At 35.4% G+C, this 14,825-nt stretch overlaps 1 protein-coding gene across 4 annotated transcripts in view; it reads right to left on the minus strand.

Annotated features, from left to right (window-relative positions):
• Positions 1-14,825, minus strand: part of ASXL3 (ASXL transcriptional regulator 3) — a 126,030-nt gene that overhangs the window by 87,837 nt on the left and 23,368 nt on the right. For all 4 annotated transcript variants that reach the window (XM_032180777.1, XM_032180776.1, XM_032180781.1 and 1 more), the window contains 2 exons: positions 14,619-14,701; positions 4,820-4,822 (listed from right to left, as the gene is read on the minus strand). In XM_032180777.1, coding sequence (XP_032036668.1) covers positions 4,820-4,822; positions 14,619-14,701 — 86 coding nt within the window. The remainder of the gene's footprint in view (positions 1-4,819; positions 4,823-14,618; positions 14,702-14,825) is intronic.

The following is a 14,825-nucleotide window of genomic DNA, read 5'->3' on the forward strand; positions in this document are numbered from 1 at the left end:
AAATCTATTATGTCGCATAGAAGAACAAATAAAAAGAAACGTTCATTCCCTTTCAGAAGATTTTCCTCAATGTTCTTGTACTTAAAGAGTAATTCAGCATGTGAGTATGTTTTACTCAACCACCAGAGGCAGGAAAAAAAAAAAAAAATCAAACACTGATATAAAGAATGCAGACAGGGAGTAATCATAAAGATTTCATCCAAAAGCAAATTATTGTTTTCTAGTAATATTTATTGCTACAAAAATATTTCTGTAAGCAAGAAAATACTATCATACTTTACATCAAAATAAATGCCACTACTATAATTTTGCTGCCTAATAAGTGTCAGGTATGTCTTTAAAATATTTTTGTTAAGAGCTTGTATCTGTATTCAAAGCCTGGAAATAAATATAGAACTGGCAATCACAGGAATTTCTGTATCTTTAAAAAAATATAGCAATGCAAGATTTATTTTATCGGTTCAAATTAAAATATTTTGGTGGATATAAAAAGTTTAAGTTATATATTTGTTGTGCATAACAGAGTTTAACTTGGCAAAACAGCATAGCAAAAGGTTGGTTCTTTCCCTCAAAGCACCAAGCACATACTTTTATTTTTGTTTTAACTTAATCCAGCTGTTGTTGCAACTCATGCTATTAGTAGATCTCCTTATTCTTTTTTGACTTAAAATAGTTCATTAAGACTGGAACTGACAGACAAATTTCTATTTATCGTATAACTAAAAATTAATCTTATTTTAAAATGTCACAGAAAACACTTTAAAATTATAAAAATAAAATTATAAAAATTCCATCAAATAATTTGTGGAAGTGAAGCATTAGTAACTAAAACAAATACATAAAAGTTTTAGATTAGCCATACTCAATAGGCACACTGCATTCCATCTGAAAGAAAGCTTGATTCTGCTGAAGTCATTAATAAACTCCCTTTAAAAGTAGGGGCTGAGATACACATACAAAGAAAGAGTCAGAAAAATGTAATATAACGTGGCATCACAATCAAATTTCAGTCTTAATGAGAAATCGTTGTCTTCTATCAGTCATTCTGATCACGGTCTCTAAATATTTTTTAATAAATAATTTAAAGCCTAATATAATATTAAAGCAATTGACAGCATCAATCGTGTCATCAATTCAAACTCCTGCCTTTTTAGAGTTTGTACTCAGAGATTGCTTTTATTCATACTTCTTCAATAATGGATTTAATTTGTACACCCAATAGCTGTAAGTTCTAAGACTTTATTGGCTACGCTCCGTTTCACTCACTACGGTGTCAGAAGCATAGAAAAAATCTTCCAGCCACAGCCTATCAGAAGATTTATTTTCCCCTGTGTTGTATGAAGAGGCTACCATAAATGAGAGAGGATCACTACTAGTAATGTTTTACTTCCAAAAGGCAAGTTGGTGGCTTAAGGTGGCTTTTGCAAAATCTTTGCTCTGAAAATGTTGTATGTATGTGCTAGCCACCTATATAATTTTCCATTCTCAACTAAAAGCAGAGAAAGTTTGAAGGTTTGAAAGGTTTGAAAGGTTGGGAGTGCTAGTTTTGGGTGAAGGGGAGCAGACAGGTAAGAGTGTGTGTATGTGTGTGTGTGTATCTATGCTGAAAGCCAGCAGTCTTTTTAAATCTTCCCCTTTGTCATGTATTTTTGAAGATTTCTTCTCAAGATGTTTCTTGCTGTCCTTTACTGGCTGTTTTTTTTTTTTTGTGATTCTGGAGGCCAGATACCTTTCTTGACACAAATGATTCCATATCTGATTTGGCCACCTGAAGTATTTAACAATTTATAAAACAAAACTCCCAGGTACATTGGTAACATGAGAAAAAAGAAAAGAAACAATATCAAGTAACAAGGGCCTTTTGCAAGAGAGAGTAATAACTGTTTACATCCCTCACCTGTTTTATTTGTGAATGAAATATAAAAGCAGGCAATTGAAACTTTTAGAAAAAAAGCTACAGAATCTTGATAGCAGATATTTTAAGCAATCTTATTGGAACATGTAAAAGGTACAGAAAAAGATAAACATATAAAGAGATAAACATGTAAAAGATACAGAAGTAGTTATGGATGCTTTACGATGCTAAATAGGATGACTATTGATAGCTATTTTTGCCCTCCTCCCCCCTTTTTTGTAGTAAATGTGTGTCATCAAAAGGGCTACTATCAACCATTTATTTTTTCTCATATTAAAAATATAAAAAATAAAATAATATAATAAAATATAAGAAAGCAATAAGAAAAAAAATAAAAGAAATGGGGGAAAATACCTTTGTCCTCTCTTAGCTACTGAGAGCTAACAGCAAAACAGTTGTTAGGAATGTTTTGAGCTCTTTCCCATACAGTCTTTGCTACTGGAATAACTGAGCAGAAGATATATTTGAATAAAGTTCTGTGATTTACAATTTTATATGTATGTATAAATAAATGTGAATATATATCTGTAGGTGTATTTACACACTCAAGCACATAAACAGTTTTATACATACAGCATTTAAGTTCTTCTATTTATACTTTGATTTGATATATATACATGTATGTTTTGCTTCTTAGATCTCTGTTGATACTGTAAATATTTGCCAGCCACACAACTGCTGGTTTTAGCAAGCAGCTACAATAAAGCAGCCTGTCTCACTGACAAATTATATGAATTACAAGCAGAATATGGGGGAGTTCCACACTCCTGAAAGAAAATCAGATATTTCTTAAAACATACTTTTCCTGCAGATTATACTAAGTAAATAAGCAAAAGAAGTTTGGGCACTTTTCATAATAATTCTGTTTTGAAATGAAAACTGTGTGCATCATATAATTCTACATTAATTAAGAGAACTATCTATGAGACTCAAAATAAAATAAAATGGAATTGCTGGAAAAGAAATCCACATCTGTAACAAATTTTCTGACTATTTATACCTGATCTTTGCTATAGTCCCTGGACATTGGAATTCTGAGGTTTGTTTTGGTCTTCACTCTACAAAAACATACTTCAAAATCTTAAATAAAATATGCCAATGCATGACTAAGAGAACTAGTAAATTTTCAGTTCTTACAATATGAAGAAAAAAAATAAGAGAAAATAATTATGTTCAGATATTTTTCCCTTCAGTTAAGAAATGGTTTAATTACAGGTAGACCAAACCACATACCCAAAACTTTTCAGAAACATAAAGACATCCATAGCAAACTGATCCAGAAAATAAATTACTACTAGAAAATGATGCTTTCATAGAAAGCCTGACAATGTTTTCTTCTTTCACATTCAAGTAAAATGCATTTAATTCAGTCTGCCAGAAATGGCTATGCTTCTGCTCTACGAAAAATATGCTAATGATGAAAATAAGTACTTGACAATTTACTGAATACTGAGCGGAAAATCTGTAATGAATTGCCTATGTTGTAGTATTCAGTTTAGGCTTTTTTTTTTTTTCCCAGTTGCTGTGGAATACTAGAAATAGCATAGAAACAGATTATACCATTTTGTGGGATGTTGAGCATGTCCCTTAGGACAGAGTGCTTAGAAATAAAGACAATAAAAGTCAGCCGTGGAATAAATGAAATTCAAAGCAATAATAAACAATAGGTTTAAATACTAACTCTTCAATTCAAAAGAGAAATGCAGAAACCAAAACAGAAATGCAGAAGAAATTCAACCCCAACAAATAAATCTAAATCAGCAACTAGTAAATTGAAACCTAGAATAATTAATCTTACACCTGCAAAAGAGAACAGCTACTTAGGTTACTTGGATGTGGCAAGAAAAGCTCGTAAATCCATTAAGCCAGGCATGTGTTCAAGTTACCAGCCAGATTTGAATGTTCACTGTAGGCTTCAAGTCTTCAACAGATTAAATTCTTTTCTTAAGAATATTTTAAGAGACAGTTCATTCAAAAGATGACTCCTTCTAGCTAGGCTCCATATCATTCTCTGTTTTAAAGTTTCATATATATATGGCTGCCACTATCAGGCTTTTGTGTTGAGTCACTTTTGCCCAAATAGTTCCTAAAGGAAATACAGCAGATTATTCTTGCCTTTTCTAAGCACAAGAGAGCTGAACAAGCTTGCTAGCTGGTTAGTAACTCTTACTGCATTTTGCCTCTAACTAGCACAGACTGATATTAAGCTCTCTCACAGGTCTTGTTTCTGTCTTTTACTCAAAAATGTTAGTTTATTACCTGTATGACAGATCTTCATTTCTGAGCCAGGATGGAAAAAGAACACATTCTGTCAAATCTCACCTTCACAACGATCTTTGAGAAAGCTTGGCTCTGCACAACAGTAGATGCATATTACTGGAAGCTCTGCTATGTCCTGGTTCCTCTTAAACCAAAAGATGCTGGCAACACAGGCCAATAGAGGTATTAAAACCAAAGAAAGTATCTACCTTCCACATAGTCATGGTTCCGTTTATACAGTCACAGGACAACTTTTAGAAAAAGGAACAGAAAAACACCATGTAGACTGTGGGAGATCTCATCTCTTCAGTACTTGAAAAAAAAAAAAAAAAACAAATCAGGCTTAATAAAGCACTACATTATAGGAAACACACTATACTCAAACAGGAAAAACAAGAACCAAAGAACGAACAAACAAACAAAAACCTTGCACTGCTGAGGATGGGTTACTGATCTATTTTCTTACTCATAGCTTCTGTATGTATCTGATAATTTTGAATGTGTTTATATCTCTTGGATATCCCTATTTAGTTTACCTTTCCGAAAAAGAAAAGGAAAATTCAATGCAGAACTACTACCTGAAAAATAGAAACATTAAAGAAAAATAGATAGTATACTTACACATTGCTAAAAGAAAAGTTGCACTTTCTAGGAAAAATGTGGGAAGCCAGTCTTGACACAATATATAATTTAGGATAATTTTATACATATGGCAACACCAATTTATAATGCAGGAAGTTCCTCTTTTCATCAGCCTGAACTAGATTATCACTTTTCAGTTTCTTTCAACAGCAGTCTACACTAAGATGCATGAAACAGGAGAAAGAAAGCACAAGTTAAATTCTTACTTTAAACATCAAAATATGCTGAGAAGGGAATTATTACAACTGTGCAAAAAGCCAGCGATGAATTTGTTGAGGAATTTACACACTTTAGTTTTCATAGCTGATGCCATTTACTTCAAAATAAAATGTCCACTAATAGGAAGTTTGTTTTTTATTGTATAAAAAAAATAGATCTTACAAGATCATCAACCTCTGTATTGCTATCCATTCTTTGTTACTGTTAAGCTGTTGGATTTACTCTTTTATTAAAAAAGGAATACCTTTAATATGGCTTTAACATATTACATGGATCTTAATTTCAGCAAATTAGAGTGTGATAAAGGAGAGTTGGGCATGCATTCAAAAGATAAAATATTTTTGCCATACAGACTGTTAAAAATTGAAACATGTTTATCACATCACAAAATTTAACCACCACCATTTTTTCTGTTACAGTAAAACAGATTAACTTTAAGATGTCAATGCTTCCACTGAATTATTAAACTTTAATGATCTTATGAGTCACTCTCCCTTACCAGTAAAGTGTCAAACAAATAAAAGAGCATTACCTTAGTATAGTGCTCTTTGAGAAAGCACAGGTTAGGTTTGGGAGGAAGGTGCAGAAACCTAAGTAACTGCACAAGTAAAATAGAAATATTTTTAATAGTACTGGGGAGGCAGGTGTCTAACACAGATTGCGTTCGTATTTTCCCAAGCTTTGCAGACATTCTGAAGAGAGCTGCTAATAGATTTAAAACAAACAATTTTATTGCAGATCTTAAAAATAATAATAAAATAATAATAAAAAAAATAAAGCAGTATTTCCCATCATTTCCATAAAAGGTGGAAACATTATGATAGATGTTTTAATGCCCAGACACATAGAACTATTGTACCAGTGCTCAGTAAATCAAAAAAAACGAAGTGTTGAACACTATATGCGTTAAAAAAAAAAAGGAGAGAATCAACTGAGCATACAGGCACCGGCCTCAACACTATGACAAATGAGGGACAAAGTACAAAAGGGGAAGCCATATGAACTTTTCTAAGCTGTTAAATAATATAGTGAAGATACCAGGCATGATAAGAATGATGGGACTGGGTTTTTATTTTCCTATAACTTCTCCTGGAACCAAACTAAAGAATAACACTAAGTTGGTCCTGAGCCAGAATATGAAGTAGATACTAAAATCTGAGATGTCGACATTGTAGTCCTTTAATAATTTCAGCCACACAGAAGGGTAGAATGAATGGAGTTTGAGTCCTCATACATGAGAAGGGATGACAGCAGATTGGGGTAATAGGAGACCATGGGATTGGTGACCTAGTTTGAGAAAGAGGGAGGGGAGGATTCATGTAGCAGCAACTCTTGGTACAAGAGACTGCACATTGATGCAAAGAGATGTTGCACCAAGATGCCAGTTTAGTAGACAGGATATTGGGAGTGGAGGAGAAAAGGACTGGGATATATTCTTAGCTTTGCATTCACTTTGAAAGAAATTACTTAGCTTCTCTCTCCTCCCTCTTCTTACATATGCTTAGTTAATATTCATAACAGTAAGAACAGTATCCTCCAAAGCATTCTGAGTAATACTCAAAAGATTCTTGTTATTTATACTGTGCCAATTATCATCTGAAGTATTTCCAAAATTAAATCCACACCTTAAAACTAACAAAGGCATCTGCATTTGACGTAAGTATGATGTTTAGCCTGCCTGTAACATCTGGGGCGCACATTACTACATGCACCATGTAAAAAACAAACTAACAAACTAACAAACAAAACAACAATGAATCAAGTAATCTTATCAAACACGCTGAACGCAGACTGATTTTACTGGACTGTTTTATTGAACAGACTCCATTGTCCTATGAAAGGAAGAGGAGCAACATTGAAACAAAAAACAGCCGCAAATCATTTCTAAAAATTGAAACATGGAGCAAAAATGAAGCTAATGGTGCTCAAACAAAAAAAATGCATTCAGCATAGTTAAGGATCTTATATTGAAATTTATAAGTATACACAATGGAAGAAAGATGATCACTAATAAATAAAAATGCTATCATCTGTGCAATTAGCTGATGGAATATACTTGAGATTTTGTAATTTTATATCTGTTTCATTAGCACAGAACGACAGTTTTCCAAATCAGTGCAAAGACAATATTACCATTGTACAGACATAAGCAAGTTACCTTCATACTCACTGTAGGGTAATCATAATGCAGCAACAGGGAATTGGGAATTACCAGACCTACCCACAGGGCTACTTTTAAGCTTCAGTTACTACTGCAGTTATTTCAGGCCTACATCACTATCAAAAACTGAACTTGTTATCACGGATGGTATGACTATGGAAGTTACAGTCCCAGCTTTGGAACGCAGTATGGAGGAAACCCACCAGTTTTTACCAGGTTAAACTGTACTGTGGCATAAACCATGCTGGAAGCACCTAGGCAAGAAGGAGCAAGCCTGAGATTTTCAGCCGGTGTACTGTAGCTATCAAATTGGGTGTTTTTTTGTTACACCATGAAGAAAAGTGTTTCAAAGAGGTATCTGAAGTGAACTTAGGTAGAAAGACAGGTAGTATTGAAAGATTGTTTCTTTCACTGCTCTGCAGCCAAAAGCCATATCTGTAGTTACATAAGGGTCAACCCTTTAATGCTAGGCAAAAAGAATGTGAACAGCTGTCCCTCTCTTTTCCCATCAAGGCTTCCTTTCAGCCCATTGCAGGGAATAACTACCTTCAAGACAAAACAACATATTCCTTCAGCTGGAAAAGCTCCCAAATAAATTCTATCAGACATACACAACCACAGAGGCCTTTCAACTGTCTGTGCTCTTCCTTTAACAATCAGAGCCTTGAGACAAAAGCTGTGGTTCTTTCAGTGAAATTTTAAGAGCCTTTGGTTATTAAAGGGCACTTTATTTTATTTTATTTTTTTTTAAGTGGAAGATAAAACCTGTAACTTTTGAATAATTACAGATCACAGTGACATCTTGGAATTATTTCACAAAGAAAGGAAAGAAAAAAATCTGTCTACGTGCATAGACAATAAAACAAGGAACTCAAGATAAACAACAGAAGAGAGCTGTCAGCTCATTTAGCCTATTTACAGAAACAGCAGCATTCAGAAAGGGTTTTATTTCTAAGTCAATAGCTCTAAGGATGAAGTATTCAAAGGCTTGAAGAGACACTGTCAAAGAGATCAAAGGATTCAAAGGTAAGGGTAAATTTTTCAGGAGTATGATCTCACTTCAGAGATAAAGACAAACCCTGTACAGATCATGTGTTTTATTCCATTGATGACTGTTCAACAACTCAAACTGGTTTTAATTCTAGCTAACCCACTATTTTAATATTTCCGAACAAAGACTGTAAACCTACTAAGAGTATCTTAAGATTTATTAGGGTCATACTTTGCTGCTTTCCTGGGCTCAGAAGACTTAATATGTTATGATATAATTCATGATAGATATTATCAACAATGTGAAAGAGAAACAGCACTATTGCCAGTGGCAAGCATCTCTTCTTAGTCTTCTGAAAGACTACTGTCACAATAATAAATCAATAAGTAGTTTAATCTTCCATAGGAAAATACAAAATATGCAGAGAAAAAAGGAGGAGAAGTTAGGACTGATGCCGTGATTTTCATAGTTGAAATAAAGATCAAACAAACACCAAGAAAAAGAAGTTTAAGATCCTACTAGAAAATGGAAAATGGACCTGGAAGAGAGCATTTTTTAACCTCTTCTGGGACTGCAGCACTAAAGGACATGGCTTAGCGATGGGATTCGGTAGGTCAGGTTGATGGTTGGACTTGATGATCTTGAAGGCGTTTTCCAACCTAGATAATTCTATGAAAATTCCTTGACAAGACAGAGGTCAGTTGCTCCAGCTGAACAGCAAAAATGTTATGAAAAAGATCCCATACCAGGGTTCGTAATCTTGAGTTTAATGGAGGAAGAAAGTAAATAGCTAGCATAGCTGTGGGCTAAAGTTGCACTCCAAAAATTAAACATTTCTTCTCCCATTTTGAAAGTTTATTGGCTTTTAACTTGTACTGAAAATCTTTGGCTTTAATCTTTTCCAGACATGAAGGCAGACAACGAGTCAATTTCCCAGCCTTACCAAGCAAGGGGAAAAGAAACTACAGAAAAGCCAACACATAATCTATGGCTATTAGCATCATACATCTATCAGAATTTGGCTTGATATTTTCCTCTGGGACTCAAGCAATATGTATGGCTCCAGTACTTCAAACTGATCTAAAAACATTCAAAGAACAATATGAATCAAGGGACACACTATTTCATTCCCCTCATTCAAAGCATGATCAACCAAACCTACATAGCTTCTGATAGATTAGTTACTTGTGTAACTAAATTGTTCTTAGAGAGATGTACATGTCACGTCTTTCTCACAGCTTATGACAAAACTCAATTATAGCCATTAGAAAAAAATCTTCTTTAAGTCTAATCTCAGTCTTTCCTCACTACAACTTAAAGGCCTTATTTCTTGACCTGTCCATATCAGATGGACAGGGTAATTTATTCCCTTACTTTTTCCCCCATCTTTTACGTATCCAAGGATTCGTTATGTCAAAACCCAATCTCATCTTCCTTAATCCAAACACCTAATTCATACAAACTTCTGTCCTATTTTTATCTGCCTGACAATTTTAAACTGTATTCTGTCAGTCCTATCCTCCTTGAAGTGTACTACCCCAAACTGAAGAGAATAGAGAGATTATTTCCTGTGGTCCTATAGACAATTTCAAGAGGGGAGAAAAAACAAGAATAGTATTAGGATCTTTCTTTTTTACCAAGAAACCAGGAGAATTTGAGAGAAGGAAACATTTTTTTTTTTTCCTGTGAGAATCAGCAGGTTTTTTTAAAGCACATGGCCTACTTAAATACTGCCATTATGACTGTGCAGGCATCCCTTGGGGGGGAGAAAAAAAAAAGTCATGGGCAAAAAGAAACATCTGGCAACTTATGATTCTTCAATTTTAGGAAAATAAGGAAAAACACAGAATGAAGAAAATAGGCTTCAGGTAATTAAACTTCAGGCAACTCAGAGAACTGACAGGCAAAGTCTCCAGAGAAATCCCTCACCCAGCAGGCACAAACACATTTCTGTAAGTGCACCAAGAGACAGGAGACTGGCTTGCTCTTCAGTGAAGGGGGTGGCACCAAGCACTCACCCCCAAAACAGAAGAGTGCTACTACGTTTTCTTTGCTGGTACACAATTAGGAAAATATCTATGACACCTAGTAAAAGCAATATCAAGCACAGAAAAAAAAAATGATTTGATAATTAAATAAGTTAGATATTCTTATATCAGCTAAGTCTATTTGAATTTACTCTCAGGTGTTTAGAGCTGACTGGATCAGTTTCAAAATTATTACAGATATTTTTGAAAACTTGTAAGAGCACAGCAGCAATTCCAAAAGACTGGAAGACACGTAGGGACTAGATTTTAAAAAGATGGAAAAAGGAAGAGGCAGAGAATTAGACAGTAATTTAATTCCAATTCCCCTGAAATATGGAATAAAAATTTTGAAGGATTTATCAGATAAGAAATCGTGTAATACATAGATCTGTCAAAAATCAGTTACTTCAGATCTATGAAAAATAACCTTTCTGAAACAGTACCAGACCCTGTAGATAAAGAAGGAGAGTAGGTATCATATACCACAGCTTCAGTAAGTTTCTGGACCTTGTTTCTCACGCATCCTTCATAAGAAAAGGAGAGAAATATAATGCTGCAAAAGGAAACAACTTCCAATACATAGGCAAAGATAAACTTGGAAGGGATGCATTCATGTTGAAAGACAAAACTACTTAATAAAGCAACCTTAATAGATTTGAGAAACCACATGCAGAAAAGCTGAATATAATTCATAAAGACACGGGGAATTCTAAACCTTGAGAGGAATCAGTAACACCACACATACAAGATGGAGAATTACAAGGAAGGTTGCAGCACAGTGGAAGATGGAAGAGGAGCACAGAGGTTAGAGTTGCCCATACTCAGACCAGCAGTCTATATCACAATAGCAAAACAGCTAAAATCTCATGCTAGGGTGCATAAACAGCAGGCTGCAAGTCCAAAGAAACCTACAGTGGGACATGGAATTGTTCTCAAAAGAACAGGGACAGTGGAGGCTGGGAAGGGAAATCCAGAGTGCTGTGCACAGAAGTTAGCTGCTGGTTATCTCTGTAAAGAGATTTCAGTGTCCAGGACTGTTGGCTTGGCACTGCTCACTAACGCCACAGGCATGAATGTAAAATTAATGCTTCTCACCTGTCTCCACCTCACCCCAAAAACACCATGTATTTTCTACATCCCTGAAAGGTTTGCCTTAAAAGTTTTTAATACTTCTAGGTAGCAAAAGAACTACTTGCCTGCTGGCCATTTGGCAACCAACCATCATAGCAGGAAAGGTATTAAAAAAACAAAATTGAACCGTACATCCCTCGAGATATATGGATCTAGGTAGGTATATAACCTCTCACAGTATGTTAGTAGCTTTTTATTTTAATTTCTAACTTGTATCTGCTTTGGAATTTTCCTCCTATTGTATTTGATTATTTCAGTAATAAAATATAAATGTGGAACTTGATGTCTTTATTGCAAACAAACAAAAGAAAAGGCTGAAGAGTCTGACAGTGTCTTTTAAAGATTACATGTAACAGCTACAATGAAATTGCTGAAAATCAGACATTATTCATTCAGATTTACTACCACAGCAAAAAGCTTTAGATTAATTATTGCTGCAATATATTTGAAAAATGACTAAGCCAATTAATCTCGTTCATCTATAAATGGAACAGCAGAGACAAGAATTTTTAAAGAACTTCATTTAGGATTGCCAAGGTTCTACTGACAATGATAATCAGTATAAAGGAATTAGTAAAGTATATTAATGTAGTAACATACTGCTGGCACAACTCCAGACTTGAAAAATACACAAATCATTACAGAATAAAATGTGCTAGTGACATTTGTGTGCTTATGACCAGGTGATTACATATAATAAAACATACACCCCTCACTCATCTTAGTTGGCTGCAGCACAGACCAAGAAAGATCATCTTTGGTAATGGCAAAGGGACCATGCTGGTAGAAAGGTACTAAAAGAAACTGCAGAGCTTGATGAAGTAAATGGGTGCATTAAGATTATGTGGCAAGGGTTTGGTAGCAGAGTAGGGCTGCAGGGGTAGCCTCTGTGAGCAGAGCCCAGCAGCTGCCCCATGTTAGATCAGAGCCAGCTCCAGACGGCTCCAAAAGGGACCCGCTGCTGCACAGAGCCAAGCCAGTGATCAAGGCTTGGTGGGCTCTGGGAGAGCAGATGTAAGAAAGGGGAAAACAAACAAACAAACAAACAAAAACCACTGCTATACAACAGCAGCTGGGAGAGTGAGGAGTGAAAACCAGCCCTTTGGCCCCCAAGGTCAGTGCAACAGGAGGGCAGGAGGTGCATACCTTATCAGATCTTAAGAGTTACGCACTCAGATGACTTTGCAAGTTTGTGCCTAACCAGTATTAAAACGTGGCAGAAACACAACTTTTAAATGAAATCAGAAATTAAATGAGAAACCAAACACCTCCAAATCAATAAACATCTTTGATTTATTATTATAATATTTTTTTACAATTGCAGCATCTAGAATTTCTAGACTAATCAATTCAGAATGACCTACCTTACAGCTTTATACAATTTTTCACATAAGAAATAAAGAATGTTGAATGTTACCCTTTTTCACTTATCCAGACACTCATCGCCACATATGGGATCCTGCAATCAACTATATATTCACACATACCTGCACATACCATGAATAAACATCAGGCCAGAATGAATCTCAGTTTCCTTCCTGTTTGCCTGAAATCCTCAGTTTCTTAGTAACTGAAGTAATGAAAGAGAAGATCTGGTTTTGAACCTCATTAAAGGAAATTTTATCCTATTATTTATTCTGCAGCAATTAAAAAGGGTTTCTGCATTTTCTATATTTAAATCAAATAAAAATGCTGCCCTCACTACCTCCCATAGGTTTTACGCACACAATTTTATTTACATACTTTTTAGGGAAACAAGAATTTTTAAAATTACAAAGAAATGCTATTATCAGGCATGTAAGCTTCTCCCATGTGGTTGCCTCATATCACAAGATGTAAGAAGAAAGCAATCTATGCACTGCTGTGAGAAACAGTATCTTAATGAAAACAGATTTTCAAATGTAGTTGTTTGGTGTGTTTCTTTTTCTTTTTCTTTATGCAAATCCTTGCACCATAACACATGTTTGGTCATTCGTTTTCAAAAGTTTTCATTCCCTTGTTTCTTTGGCCCTGCCAAATACACTTCAAGCAATTCCTTGGCAGGAACTAAAGCATTTTATATCTGTAAATGTGGCAAATTCAGCTTCATCTTGCACTCCATCTCTTTTGCACTCTTACCAAAATACAGATATTATAACCATGTTATATGGGTACCAACAAAGCAGTGCATGGCCACGCACTGCAAATGATCACGCAGAGCATTTCTGTTCCTTAGGAACAACAGTGAACTCAGTAAAAATATATCCCGCAGTTACTTCTGGCTCAACAGAGTACATTCAGAAGTAATGGAAATAATGCGTTACTACTGCTCTACTCAGGCTTTTTGTTCCCTTTTTCTAGATTTTAGGTACCAAATGAAGGAATATAATTAAAAATAAAAACAAATATTTCCCTTTGAGACAGCAACACATATTAGAATTACTTATTATAATAGAAAATTTTTATTTTATAATTTGGAGAAGAGGAAACTGCATCTTGTAGGAGTCAACCACAAAGCAAACAGTTTTTCCTTATTTTATTTCCTGCCCAAATTTCCATCTGAGGGTCACTGGAAGACCTACCAAGCAGAAACTGGATGGAGCATGCTCATCTGAGTAAACCATACTTATCTGATCTCAAAATACTGGAGTCAACAAAAGACAACTATGATTTTCATGGGCTCTGGATAACCCACCAAACCTCTAACAGCTTCATGATTATAGCTGAAATCTGCATCCAATGTATACCGCTATTCAGCAACTCAGGATCCAGGCGCTGCAACCACGCAGACTAGCTCTCAGTGCTCAACCACTGCTCTCCATCCATTCCCGACCCTTTATCAGCTCAACCCCCACTGCTGCAGGCAACACCAGCATGTCATAACAGCAACTTAAGTGCCAGACCACAAACTTAAGTGAGAGAAAGAGTGCTTCCAACTCCACCTCACACATTCTTCACACACATGATGGTATAGGCAACACAGCCACCAAGCCTGGGGCTTTCAGCAAAAATGAGAAGCAGCTCTGAGCTTTCTGACTAGATCCCACTCTCTTTGTAAAGAAAGGCTGCTGGACTGGAGCTAACCAACAGAGGCCTTTTGGAAGGTACAAAGGTATGCCAGTCACTTTCCATCTTAAAAGCCTAGAACTAATGAACAAACAAAACCCATCAGCTGTATTTCCCACTGTGGAACCAGAAATTAATTCAGCCATTAACCAGCACACTGTGTTCTGTGAACCACTCCTCGATGGTTTTCAAAAAGACAGTCAAAATACAGAATATATGACCACTGACCTTGTTTCTTTTAACCCTTCTTTCTGAATGACTTCCAGTATTTGTTTTGCGGTCATTGGTGAGTTGGGGTACTTTTCCAATGCCTGAAAAGAAATAATAAATGGGTAAGTGTCAAGACATAGCTGTCCCATGAATCTGAAAGGTTGTGTCTTCATGCAGTCTTTATATAGTCATTTGTGAAAGGCAGGGAATGGCAGTGTTGAGACT

This window comes from Aythya fuligula, chromosome 2 (genome assembly GCF_009819795.1).
Source record: "Aythya fuligula isolate bAytFul2 chromosome 2, bAytFul2.pri, whole genome shotgun sequence".
In the NCBI taxonomy this organism is placed as follows: Eukaryota; Metazoa; Chordata; class Aves; order Anseriformes; family Anatidae; genus Aythya; species Aythya fuligula.